General features: G+C 40.1%; 1 protein-coding gene across 1 annotated transcript; it reads right to left on the bottom strand.

Annotated features, from left to right (window-relative positions):
* Positions 1-3,091: 3,091 nt before the first annotated feature.
* LOC105929833 (ankyrin repeat and SOCS box protein 13) lies at positions 3,092-14,110 on the bottom strand. The gene is made up of 6 exons (XM_012867750.3): positions 13,961-14,110; positions 12,093-12,280; positions 10,575-10,731; positions 10,337-10,471; positions 9,973-10,164; positions 3,092-7,568 (listed from the first exon to the last, which is right to left on the bottom strand). Exons 1-6 carry the CDS (start codon positions 14,001-14,003, stop codon positions 7,441-7,443), a joined length of 843 nt encoding a protein of 280 aa, XP_012723204.2. The 5' UTR covers positions 14,004-14,110; the 3' UTR covers positions 3,092-7,440.
* Between the last annotated feature and the right edge of the window lie 378 nt (positions 14,111-14,488).

Here is a 14,488-nt window from a genome sequence, read left to right on the forward strand (position 1 = left end):
GTTTTAAATAAAATGCACCTGCTCACTTAATTCTATTTTACTTATTTTTTATTTATAGATCTACGCAATGGGGTTTTTACTTTGGGCCACCCTTCTATTGGAGGGTGGCATGAATGTCAACAAAAATTCTGCTAAGTCTGACTCCTAGGGGAGTTTCAGCTTGTATGTCTAGTTAGTGGAGGTAAAGTTAATGAGTTAAAGTAAATGGACTGAAGTTATATAGCGCTGACCACCCAAAGTGCTGTACACTATAGTCACATTCACACAATTGCTCTCACTAACTAATTCATACACTGAGATGCAGCTCGGTAGGCAACTTGGGTTAAAGTGCCTTGCCCAGGGGCACATTGACATATGGCAAGGGGAAGCTGGAATTGAACCCACAACCTTTTATTACCAGACAACTACTCAACCCATCAAGCATTGCACAGTCACCCCAGTTAAGTCCACAACCATTCCATTGTAACCATTGTAAATAATTTTCATCCGATCAAATCGTTTGTTTCTGGTAGAAAATAAAACAAGCATCTCTGAAAAGATAAGTCTGAACTGATCAATTTAAAAAAAATTTATGTTTTTAGATTTATTTTATTTAAAACAATGACAGTAGAAAATTATTTATACCCTTTCTAATAACCAAGGCATGCTTCCAACAAGGTACAAACTTAAAGGAGCACTTTGCTTGTGTTTCCAGGAGGAGGATGCTGCTACCAGTGGTGAAGATGGCTTCATGGAGGGCATCCGCTGTAAACTTCCCATTGCCATCCAACCCCAAACGTTTTGAATCCAATTTAGATCAGGGGAACTCACGGTGGTCCAAAAGAGAGATGCTATTTCTCTGGAAGAAGTCCTTTGTCAGGCGGGTATTGTGAATTGCAGCATAATCCTGTTGAAAACCAAGACATTACCACACAGACAATGGTCATGAGGGATGCCCCCCAAAACATCCCCACATCGCCAGCAGCCCTTTGATGCCTCTTGCCAACCTGAAGCTCCATTGTTCTATTGAAGAACAAAAAAAGAAAAAAACAGTTCATGATGGCACCACCTCCGCTGTGTTGTGTAGAAAACATCTCAGGTGGGATCTCCTTGTCATACCAGCAACGTTGGAACTTAACCACCAGGACTGTCAGGGTTAAATTTTTTTTTCTCATCAGAGAATAAAACTTTCTTCCACCTTGTAATGTCCCATGTTTGGTGCACACTCCAAACAGGCAATTTGTGGCGTTGAAGGAGAAGAGGCCTTTGAAGATGTTTTTGGTTCCTAAAACCCTTCATTCGCAGATGCCGTCTGATGATTATGGGACTGCAGTTGGCACCAGTGACAAGCTTACTTTGGACCGAGGATCGTCTCGTGTCTTGACGGACAGCCAATTCCTCCGGCTCAGGGCCGGTGAAATTCTTTTGGGTCTACCGCTTGACATTTTATTTCCATAACCCTCAGGATCTTTTAAGAAATTGAAAATGACAGTCTTTCTGCGTCCAACCTCAGCAGCAATGGCTCGCTGCAAGAGGCCTTACTTATGCAGGCAAGCAAACCGACCACGTTCAAAGAGAATGTTTTTTCTTTTGCCTCGAATGAGTGTGAATGGCTGACAGAAAATGACACCGAACCCACATTTTTTAGAAATTCACAATATTCAAATGTTCTGAGCTGTTGACTCCAGCAATGCTTTGTTCATCCACTGCAGGACATTATGTTACTATAACAGATACATTTCAACAAATTGTAACATCAGAGTCATTGACTCTCTCCACAAGGAGGGGAAACCACAAAAGGTCATTGCTGAAGAAGCCGGTTGTTTACACAGTGCTGCATCCAAGCATTTTGAAAACTGAGTGGAAGGAGAAAGTGTGGTAGAAAAAGCTGCACTAGTTACAGGGATAACCACAGCCTTGAGAGGTTTGTTAAGCAAAATCCATTCAAGAACTTGGGTAAGTTTCACAAGGAGCGAACAGGGGCTGGACTCACCACAAGAACAACCACACACAGTTGAATCAAACACACGGGCTACCAGCATCTTACCTGGGCTGAGGAGAAACAGAACCAGACAGTTACTCAGTGGTGCAAAGTACCTTATTTCCAGAATAAGGTTTGCATTTAATTTGGAAATCAAGGTCCCAGTGTCTGAGGGAAGAGTGGAGAGAACCAGAATCCGCATTCCTTGAACTCCAGTGTAACGTTTCCAGAGTCGGTGATTTGCGATGTCATCATCCGCTGGTTTTGGTCCACTGGATTTTCTGGAGTCCACAGCCAACAATCAGGTCATTTTAGAACCCGTTATACTTCCTTTAGCTAACCATGGTGATGGGCCAGCAAACTGGCAAGACCTGAACCCGATGGAGTATTGCCAAGAGGAAGATGAGAGACACCAGACCCAACGGTGCAGATGAACCGAAGGCTGCTATTGTAGGTGAATAGAAGGGATGTTATTGTAAAAGCTTACAGAGGTTTAATGTTCTTTTAAAACTGCTCAAAGACAGCGCTATTATGGTTGATAGATAATATGCTTCCTTTTAGGTCGCTTTAACCAACATAACTGTTATGATTTCTACATATCTGTAGACTACCCGATAAACAACTAATCAAGCCAGCGGACTGACGCCAGACACAGACTGGCCTGTGATTGGTCAAAATGTTTCACATACACAACTGTTTCCAATCATTTGTGCCTTTTTGTATTCCGTTGTTGGACATAAGATGTTGTGTATGATTTCCCGTACGCTAAATGGATCTCTTTGGTCCGCTGGGTCTGGAGTCTTTGGCTGAGTTGTCTTTGATAATATATATTTTTAGAAGAGATTTTTCTGTACCTTTCCATCCTCTTCCTTCACACTATCAAAGCAACCTGGACCTCCTGAACACTTCAGCAGAACCACAGGCTGATTGCCTCCATTGTTGCAGTAATTCTTCCAAAAGGAGGCCCAACCAAGTATTGAGTGAATAGAAAAGAACATACTTTTATGATATTTCAGTTTAAAATATCCTTTTTTAATTGATCTTGCATAATATTAAATTTTTTGATACACTGAATTTGGGGTTTTCAAATTTACAAAAATGAAGGCTTAAAATAAAGCATTCCACTCTATGTTTAATGAAACTTTACAAATTTTACTTTGTAAAATGAATGACAAAATATAGTAAACATTTGCACAATATTCACATCTTTTGAGATGTTCCTGTAGCTCCTCCAAAAAGAAGTCCCTACAAAGCATTGGGTCCAAATGCTGTTCAGTACATGAACATATTTTCAGGAACTCCACAACTCTATATTAAAAACAAATAATATTTATTAGTCTTACACAATACAGACATTTTCTGAAAGACAGAATTTTGGATTTTCATTAGCTATAAGCCACAATAACTAAGTTAAGTTTTGTGAGATGTGGCCTAGAGGCTGACCATTACGTCTGACATCTTAACATTCTTTTTCCAATGTTAAAATTACTTATTTCCCAGCATTCAATTTCATACTGATTACTGGATTAAAAAGTGCTAGAATTATGTATACAGACCGTGTTTTAAAGCAATCTGGTAATGATATAAAATACCAAAAGTTGTGGTGAATTAATCTCACTGATATTTTGATATACTACGATCACTGGATTAAAGACCCTAAAATCCTTTAAATATTGCCATTAGAGATGACATTCAAACATTTTAAATTCCTCTGGCAAAAACTATAAACATTTTTCAAAAACAAAGTGACAAAAATGTATTGAGGCCTAACATTTCCTTTTAGGTAGAGGTTGCTCAATATAAATGCTGCCTACCTCTGCATTATGCAAAGATGGTCAAGAAACATCCCTTATATTTTAATATAAGGGATGTTTTTAATACTGCAAACAGATTTAATCTAAATAATGGTTTCCTAAAACAGTTTTAAATGCAAAAGAGAAAACATATGGGTAAAGTTCCAGGAAACAGTCTTTTTTTAAAGGACTTTTTCCTGCCATGTGGGGAGCTGACCTAAGTGCAATTATAAATAATTAGAAAGCGTACTTGTCTCTTTCAGATATTTAAGTTGAGTTCTCAAACTAACACGATCCCTTTTGGAAATTGCTCATACATAATGACTACTACAGCATCTGCATAACAAACAGAAAACATGACTTAAGACATATTGCTAATGTGCATTTAACTTCATTTAAGAAGAGACGTACGAATGTAAATCTTCTCTGCACAAAACCTTCAATTTCATATCCAAATCCCCAAAAATGCATTTACTGTGTAAATGCAGTGTAAAAGCTCAGTGCTGAACTGAAGCAGAAACGCTTGGAAAGTACAAAGCGGCAGAAATATTAGAAAAGCAAGAACTGTAGAAGAAATCTGTTGAAAATTAGGGTAGAAACTAGAGTTGCACCGATCCAGTTTTTTCCAATCCGATACCTGAGCTGAGCGTATTGGCCGATACCCGATATCGATCTGATACTACTGTTGAATGAATGAACTCTTTACCTTGCCGTGTTTGTGGTGTTGAATTTACCAACTTTATCACCACCCATCGCAGTTTTCACGTTGCAGATATTGCATGCTACAGTCGGACTTGTTGGCGTATCAAGTTTCAAATGTTTCCAAATAGCAGACTTGGCTCGGTCCGGCACTTGCTTCATCTTGCTCTGTTTGCTCATGACTAGCTGCTGTGTGTTCTCTGCGTGACGACATAACCAGAGTTGCAAACATAGAATTGAAGTAACTAGATCATCATAAATGTATTGCTGTGTATGATATTAATTAAAAAAAAAAAAGAAAGAAAGAAAAGAACTGGATCGGAATGGCGGATCGGTGTCATTCATCCAATATTCGATCCAGGTAATTAGTCGATATCGGAGCCAATATCTGATCCGGGTATCGGACAGGTGCATCTCTAGTTGAAACACACAAATAACGGGGCTAAAGTAGAAACACTTGTTAAATAGTACAAACTGACAGAACCTAGCGTGAAAAGTGCAAACTGCTTTAAGCAAACAAATCGATGAACTACTGTACACACAAATGACCTAGCAGAAGCTCAATCAAAGCAGGCGACCTTTTTAAAGCTGATCTGTTAAAAGCGGTTTTAGAGCAGAAGGAGCATCAGCGACATAGTAGAAAAACTACCTACTTCAAGGTTAAACCTGTCAGAGAAGCAACTGGTAGTACATCCAGAAGAAGTTAAAAATCTGAGCTTGAGGAGAAAACCAACACGTAAATGTAGTTTAGCATGCTAATAGTAGTACTTCAGCTAAAAGTAGGTAGGACTAGCTACTGTTACAGTTTTTCCCAAGCGCTTTGGTACATTTCTCAGATCCAGATTAAAATTCTCTAAACTGATTAATCTTCAAATCATTGTGTCAGTTGTGCATACCAAAAAAAGCACTTTGTCATTTCTTTGAACCAGCTACAAATGCTTCGGTAAATCCATGCCAATGATTACGTACAATTGTCTGCTGTCTCCTACATTATCAATTCCTCATGTAATAATGCATCAAAGTGTTGAGTAGTCTCTGTTGAACAGTCTCAAGGAGAAAAGAGAGGCAGAGGAGATAGGAGCCAAAACAGAGGAAGACAGTCCTGTTCCACACCTGAACAGGAGGCTATTTGCACCGTGCTTGTAGAAAACAATGCCATAAGACTAAGAGAGATAAAGAGTGCCATTAAAAAAGACAAGCAGCATCTTTGGCAACATCCAAACAGTAAGCATCTGAACCACTGACCACTGAAAAAACAACAAATTAATATGAAACAGCTGTACACTGTTCTATTTAAAAGAAACTGTGAAAGGGTGAAGCAACTGTCCGTCCAGTATGTAAAGGTAAAACATGTATGAGCATGCAGTAACTGTACGTCGTTTAGTGATATATGGTAAAGTGTGACCTTCACGTATTTGCTAAGGCTGTTGAAAAGAAGATGCAATATGTGCTGCATACATTTGATGCAAAATGTCTTGACCAAATTTAAAATTTTAAAATGTAATTAAATGAGACTCATTTAGTGTCTTCTGGAACCACTGCACAACTTCATCTCCATGGATGAGGCTGGCTCCAACTTGCCATAACACAGAAGGCGTGGTTGAAATATCATTGGCCACAGAGTCGCAGCTGATGCGCCAGGCCAACGGGGTGGGAACATAACAAGCGGCATGGGGACTGCCATCTTTGAGAACAGTGTGCTAACACATTCTGAGTGCCTTGTCACCTTTTAGGACATTCTGCACAGGGATCTAATCCCTGAACAACGGAGGGGTCTGATTAGAGATGACTTGCCAAAATATGTGATGATTTGGGACAGTGTAAGTTTCCATTGCTCCAACATCAAGAGGAATTTCTTTCAGCAAGGAGATGAAAAGTATATGATTGCCACCATGGATGTGGTGTATGACGACATCACAGAAGATGCTGGCAGAGGTTGGATAAGACACTCCAAAAACTTCTTTCCACACTCTCTTGCAAGAGAAGATCTCCGTTTTGACGGGGATGAGAACTGTAGCCTAATAGACGGGAACGTCAGGAGGTGTAGGAAGACTGCACTGTAATTCCTGTAGAACTGCATGGACAGTGTTTCTTTCTGTATCACAATGAAATGGTCTGTCAACAAATTACAGTACAAAAAGGCAATAGCATACATGTGAATCTTGCCCAGTTTCTTGCAATCAATCTCCCACATATACCAAGGTGTAACTAATAATTTACAATAAATGTCGCGAATACTTTAGCCATAGTTTACATCCCTCCAGAGTACACTGTTATACTAACAAGACTAAGCAATTTGACTGTCTTATCCGTACACAATGACAGAAGGAGTTCTCCTTCTGTTGGCACAGACATGTTCATTGACAAATATATTTGAGAATTTAATTTGGAAAGGCAATTTTGAGCATGAGACAGGCTTTTGCTGTTATTCCGTGGTATCCTCTATTTGTACGAATTATTTTGAGAAATGCAGTTACTGTTCTGCAAATGTCCAGGAGGATTTGAGAAACAAAGCGACAGAGAAAAACTGTAATAGCATGTACCAGCGTTAGCTATAATGCTATGGTCAGTTAAGATGCTAACTTTAGCATGGATGACCGCCACAATGACAAGAGCAGCTTACATACTTCCATTGGGAAAATTCAAACATTAGCTAATATGGTAATTTTAGTACATTAGCTAGCTAACATTAACTAACAATATGCTACTCTAACAGCATCTGTTACCACCTAATGCTGCTAGCAAAGAGTTAGTTAATTTTAGCTAACTGCACCACGTAGGCCATCTTTTGCTAAAATGCTATCATTAACTAACATGGTTATATTAGCATTACGCTTAGAGCATTCACACAATAACAAAGTGCAGTATTGGACAGAAGAAATTGTTGATGTGATGATTGGCACCGTGTTTGTCAGTGTACGATTACATCTTTGCTGCTTTCTAGACAGTAGTTTGAACTGGCACCCACTCTTGAAGCCGGTGTGACAGTCACTGATAGCAGAGGTAGCTGATGATTAGCTTTGGCATGTCGAGTTGAGCTATGACGTTCAGAGCCGTGGTTCCCAACTTCCTCCTCACTGCCAACCTGCTGAGCTGCTGCAGAGTCAATGGAGTGGCTACGGCCAGAGTAAAAAGAAGAAGAAGGGAAAGCTTCATGAGTTTACAGCACGAACACAAAAGATAAAAAGCGGCTACACAGATTTCAGAGCTGCGCTAAATGGGTCCCACTTGTTAATCCTCTTTCTTGTTAGAGAATGATGGACCCAAATGCCGTCCCCATGTTGATGAGCAACAACACTTAAATTTAATCTGCTTCTAAACAAGGTAATTCCTCATTTTTACCTCCTGATATTGTGTTAACATGGAGTATTCTAATTTGCTTGAATTAGCAGGCTGTTAGCGATTCAGCTAGTTTTCACACACTCATTCTGTATTTTAGCTTGTGTTTTTTTAGGCCATTGCTGTATTTAACTTTTTTAAAACAAATAGAAAATGTAAACCTTAGAATTAAGGAAAGTATTAAGCTATGCTTAACAGTGACGTGCACTCAGGGGAAGCAGGCGAGGCAATGCCTCACCCGTCATCATGACAAGTAAAATACTAACACTGCTCAGGTAAAAATATATTTGTCCACATGACTGTTCTATAAATGTATTTATTTTTAGAATGAGTTCAACATTTTTCAAAAAGCTCTGAATTTATGCGTTCCTTGTTCAAATTACATGGAAGAATGAGGTGAGGCAGTAAGGATCTATGCCTCCACTCTGACGGCGCTGTGTATGGGTAATCGCACCAAAATGTTTAACAATACACTCGTTTAAATTTGTTCCCACAAAATTGAAGATCTAACATCTCTAAAGTAACGGATTTTTCTAAACTGGACCTTCAGTGGAAACAAGATGTATTAAAGGATGGCAGCGAGCTCCAGACCGCAAAGATCTGCTTCAAACAAGTGAGAGGAAGGTTGCCTACTGTTTTCAATCGGAGGGCTACACCTGAAAAGACTGGATGTATTACAAGACAACACCCTTGTCTGCTTTACATGCCTTTTATTTTCATATTTCATTTCCATTTATTTTTTTCACGCACTTAAAAAGACTGAAAACAGCCATTTGGGACAGGAGCAGTCCAGGATGAATCTCCTTGGTGATTGTTTCCATGAAGCAGCCAGACTTTTAAAGACGAAGGCAAACAAGGACAATTTTTGCAGCCTAGTAATAGAGATATTCGTGGAGGATAGGCGCATTACCTTTTTACACGAATAAAGGTAAATCATGTAATGCCTCACCTTATATTAGATTCGGACTTAAAAATGCAATAAAACTGCACCGTGTTTTGCATGTACTGATGATCAGCACGAGTTCTGCATATTCATGAAGGGAAACGTGCTAAAAGGATTGCTCCTGCTATTTTGCTCATGTTGCTGACAGTCCTGGTTGCACCTGGTCTGTACATCAGATTTTTTTTGTTTTTACTTTCAAGTTTGCATGCAAACATGATGAAGCTTAGGCCTTACATTACCAAAAGTTTGGCATTTCTTGAACAGAGATTCACAGATTTAAATGTTTAGGATCCAACAGGACAGTTATGTATTGATAAGGATGAGCAGAGACTGGTTTTGTGATCGTTTATTGCATAATGCTCTACATCAGGGATGTCTGAACTTTTTAGTTTCTAGTATTCAAGGGGCCAAAATTATTATTATTATTATTATTATTCAAAAAAGCTGCTATCTTCATCAACCATCTGTGCTGGTGGGCCAAACCTTTCTTGAAATGACATCGGGGGCCGCACAGAATCACTCCAGGGGCCACAATTGGCCCACGGGCCGCACTTTGTACACCCCTGCTACATCATTATTTATTTTGAAATACATTTTGCTGCGTAAACTAAAACACAATGCATTCATGGATTTTTTTCATTTTCATTTTGCAGCAGTTTTAGTGACATTTTATGTCATTTTGAAGTCCGAATTTATTACATTATATAAACCGGAGTTACAGATAGGCTAAAAAAAAAAAGAAATTTTAAAAGATCGAATTTGAAATTATATCAAATATTTAGTTTTTCTTGCTATTGTATTGTTGAAAAGTATTGACTGGGATTAAAGGATAATTAAAAGTGTCTTAAACAACTAAATGGTTAAATGAAGGTCAAAATTAAAATATACGATTTATATAGTTGTACATCCCACTTCATTATGTGCCTCACCAGTCATGACCCTCACCGCAGGTCGCTGAAAAACTGCCCTCAGACAATAATAAACCTGAGTACATTTTGGATTAATAAAGATGCTTTTCAACTTAATGCCGTGAAACTATGAGGCAAAAATTAACACCATCTTAATAATTTTACAGGCTTTAAGTTCGATCTTAAGCTGAGATTTCTACACTGTGTTCATCAGTCTGCAGTGGGTGACCCATCTTAGCCTGCCATCTTCTGGTGATTCCCTGGTACTGAAACATTTCTAGAACTTGCTTTGTTTTCCCACGCGCCCCTCGATCATTGATTAACACTCACTCTCATAAAACCGCAGACAGGCTTCAGGAGGAGAGCCAGGTGTGGTGTAGTCCACCGGCTTCCTGTTGTGCTGATCTCTGGCGTAGATGTTGGCCCCAAACTCCACCAGGATCTCAATCATCTCAACTCTCGTGTGTTTGGCTGCGTGGTGCAGGGGAGTCTCATGTAGCCTTGCGGCGTTGACTTTAGCGCCTACAATCGAAAGGACCACCAAAGTCAAAGTATTTCTCTAGTCTGCTCGTTAAAAAAAAAAAAAACACTTTTGCTTTTCTAAACATTTAGAAATATCCAAAATATTGCCCATTATACTTTTTTCCCCACATCCATATTTAAAAAAAAAAATCTCTTTTGCAGTGACACTCACCTGCATTAAGCAGAACTTTAACACAGTCCGTGTGCGCATTAACACAAGCTACGTGCAGCGGAGTGCCGTAGTAAAGGTCGTATGCCTCCAGGCAAGCGCCCATGGCGATCAGCAGCTTCACACAGTCCGAGTTACCTGTGACAAAAATGGGAACCCCACCTTAAAACATCCTTCGCTTGGGTTAATACAAAAAAAAAACAATATTATACATGTAAAGAATGCAAATGAAGATTTTTGCCTCCCATGCAGGCTTCATGAAGTGGAGAGGCCGTGCGGGAGGTGAGGGCAGGGTTGGCCATGGCGCCACGCTCCAGCAGCAGCTTCACGCACTCCAAACTACCAGCTGAACAGGCGTCGCACAGCGGGGTGCTTCCGTCCACGTTCCTGGCATCCACCTGAGGTCAAACGTGGGACGCACAATTTGATCACTAGAAAATAAAAAAATCCACCCGCAGCCATTTTCATTCCAGTCATTTCCAGGGACCGGTACTATCGTTTCCCGCGTACTGTGACCTCATACCTGGTGAAATTAGGTTTTTTATTCAACGTAGATTACGTATATTCACGCCCCTAAGAAATGATTAAGACTGTCTGTTGATCTGTTGCAAAATATCTGGGAGATTTTTGGCTTTTTTTGTGAAGTGCCTTGTGAATTACTGCTATAAAAATAAACTGAATTAGGAACCGAATGAAACTATTCCACTCACACTGCAAAAAGAGAACTAAAAATAAGTAAAATTTTCTTAAAATGAATGTATTTCTCCTTGATTTGAGCAGGTAAATAAGATTATCTGCCAATGGAATGAGTAATTCTACCCTTAAAATAAGATAATTAGACATACTGCACTTGAAATAAGATGATAGAGATGAATTGTTCCTATTTTAAGTGTAAAAAATCTTATTCCATTGGCAAATAATCTTATTTACCTGCTCAAATCAAAGAAAAATACTCTCATTTCAAGAAAAAGTTCCTTATTTTTAGTTCTATTTTTGCAGTGCAAGCTCTGGCTGAGTGTTTAGGGTTACTGTCCTGCTGCAAGGTCAACCTCTGTCCAATTCTCAAGATGGCCAGCTCTCCCTTGGGAAATAGGTTTTAATCTCCAATTGTATATTACCTGGTTGAATAAGGATTAAATAATCCTCGCAGGATTAGGCTGCATTTAGCTCCATCCTATAAACTCTCTTCAGTTTTGGTGGCCCAACTGAAGAAAAGCGTCCCCACACCATGACGCTACCACTACCCTGTTTCACGGTTGAGGCGGTGTGTTCAGGGTGACGTCTAAAGTTAGTTTTCTGACACAGACATGGTTGTGCATGTAGGCCAGAAAGGTCATGTTGGCATAATCTGACCAGAGCCACTTATTCCTGGATTTAGATTAGATCATCTCATCTAAATAGTGGCTTCTTTTATGCCATTCTTCTGCAAAGGTCGCATTTGAAGAGCCTTCCGGTGGGTTTTCCTACCCGACCTAGAGATCGATGCAGATCTAGCCATGTCTCCATAGGTCTCTGCAGCTGGTCGATCCTCCTTGGCGTTTCCAGACGACGGCTAAAACAGAACTCTGGAAGACGTTCAAATCTTGGGACATTTTATACTCTATCCCTGCTTTAAACCTTGCCACAGCCTTCTCACTAAGGTTTGTTCTTTGTAATGTGATGGAGCTTGAACAAGTTCGAAGGGTGTGAATACCTTTTGTCATAAATTAAATGATAACACTGTCCTGGATATGGTGTAACCCCCCCATCCCAAGGTCACCTGGGCTCCCGCGTCCAGCAGTAGCTGCACACACTGCGCCTGGCCACGGAGGCAGGCCTCGTGCAGCGGCGTGATGGAGTCCACAGCCACCATGTTGACCGACGCTCCGCTTTGTATGAGGCGCCGCAGCTGAGCGGCGTGCCCGAGGGACGCCGCCTTGTGCACTTCTGTTCTCTCAGCCCAGCAGCCTTAAGACACAGATTGAAGCATGCTTCATTTTAACATTACAAACAAACAAAAAAAAAAAATGCCCCATCTACATAACCACTTATTACACTAACAAAAAAAAAACACAGTACTCCTACTTAACACCAAAATGTCCATACATTCTCAAGTCGGTGTAAGCTCTTAATGTCAGCCTACTTTATCCATGCGTGTTTGAGATCACTGTCCTGCTGATATTCCTTTTTTTTATTTTATTTCCCCCATTGTGGGGCAATTAAGGAATTTCTTATCTTATCCTCCAAGATTTTAAACTGTTTAGTTGGTGATTTCAGGTGTGTTGAAGGATTTGGGGGTAGTCCTACTCAGTCCTTATTTCTAACATGTTGGCCGATGCACCACTAGCACTGAAGCAGACCACAGCATGATCCTGCCTCCACCGTGCTCCGAGGTTCCACCACTGCGCTTTTAGCTTGGAAAGCCTTACCTTTAGTCCTTCAAACCTAGCTCTGGCTCGGTCTTGTCAGATCATAAAGCTGGTTTTCCACCAATCATTTTGCCAGCTGTAAATTTCATTAACTTATAGATTCTGATGTTGGAGCAGGGGCTTCTTTCTTTGTCGACACCTGGGTTTGTTGCTGCACCATAACAACTAGGGTCCACAGTCTGGGTCTTCTTCCAGACCTCGGATGGTGGTGTCCCCTTTAAATAACAGGTACTGACATGCAATTGTTTGAACTGGAGATCTTGGAATGTGTGAAGCAAGAACTGTGCAACCTTTTTAACCCAAACTTTTTAACCCAACCTTTTTAACCCAAAAAGCCATTTTCACCCTTCTACCAAAAAGTACAAATTATTTAGCACCAATTATAAGGGAAAAAAATGCAGAAACTTGACACAGTTAATAAACGCACACTATATAAAATCAAGTTTTTCTTTAAATTGACAGAATCAAATTTGTTATTTAATTTGTTTTAAGATATATGTAATTTAGGTAGTCCACCTAAAAACATCTAAAACGCACACTGAAAGTTGAAGCAAACCACCAAGTATTTATATATATATATATATATATATATATATATATATATGTGTGAAAATGAACTGAAAATGAAAATGAATGAGTGGCTGTGTTTTGAAACATACATACATCCTGTCAGAATATTCTATTACTTTTAACCCCACTAAGATTATTTAAACGCACTGGACCATTTGTTATAATAGCTATAGTTTTAAAGTTTTAAGCAAAAACAAAAAAAACAACAACGAGAAAATTACTTCAATATTCAACGAGTTACAGTTGATAAGAATTGATTCTGCCTGGTCAACACATTACACTGAGCTGAGCTGTCGACCGCCCCAAGATGGCGCCTCCAAATCCCGTCAGCGCCTATAGGCGAAAGCGGTCGATGCGGGGTCTACTCTTATATTATGTCTATGGTGTAAATCCTCCAGAAGTCAATACCCAATCCCAGACATGATTTACATAGGAACCGGAACATTTCCAGAGCGATTAATATCCAGCGTGAATTATAAAAGTATGACCTGATCTTCCGCCAGTGACGACGGCTCAGGCGACCTGCTAGCAGCGCAGTGACTGACCCAGTACTTCTGAGCTAGCTAGCAACACACGTCGGAATTTAAACCGGGTCAAGGCTCGGAACGTGCGGCCGTCTCTCCAGCCCCGCTGTGCGTCCCACACTCACCGATGTCCCCCACGTAGTAGGGCTGAGAAACCTCTATCTCCATGCTGCTGCTTCGCTTCCTTTAGCCGGTGGAGCGGCGCTAATGGACACCCAGCTGCGCTTGTTTGTAAACAGCCGCGTCTTCGCCGCTCGCGTGCTGCAGCAGTCACGTGACCCATGGCTGCGCGACGACGAGCAAGCTGGTACTTGTAGTTTTTGGAAACACTTCCCGAAAAAATATAGGTTTTGATATCAGACGATGGAAACATTTAACTGGTCAGGATATATATATTTATTTAATTCCCTAAATAAGAAGGTATCTTTCTCTACCTTCTTAAAATATGACGAATATAGCTTGGGATGGCCAGCGACGACCTCTACACATCCTATTAATTTGAGTAACTACATAATTGTCATTATTTTTATTCTTTTTTTTATGTCTGGTAGCACAATTGCAGTTCAAGTCAACTTTACTGCCAGTGTGATAAAAAAAAAAAAAAAATCACCCGTAATTTACCTTGGTGTTAGTCAACGTAGACAGGGTAATCC

The sequence above is a fragment of the Fundulus heteroclitus genome, chromosome 17 (genome assembly GCF_011125445.2).
Source record: "Fundulus heteroclitus isolate FHET01 chromosome 17, MU-UCD_Fhet_4.1, whole genome shotgun sequence".
Classification (NCBI taxonomy): Eukaryota; Metazoa; Chordata; class Actinopteri; order Cyprinodontiformes; family Fundulidae; genus Fundulus; species Fundulus heteroclitus.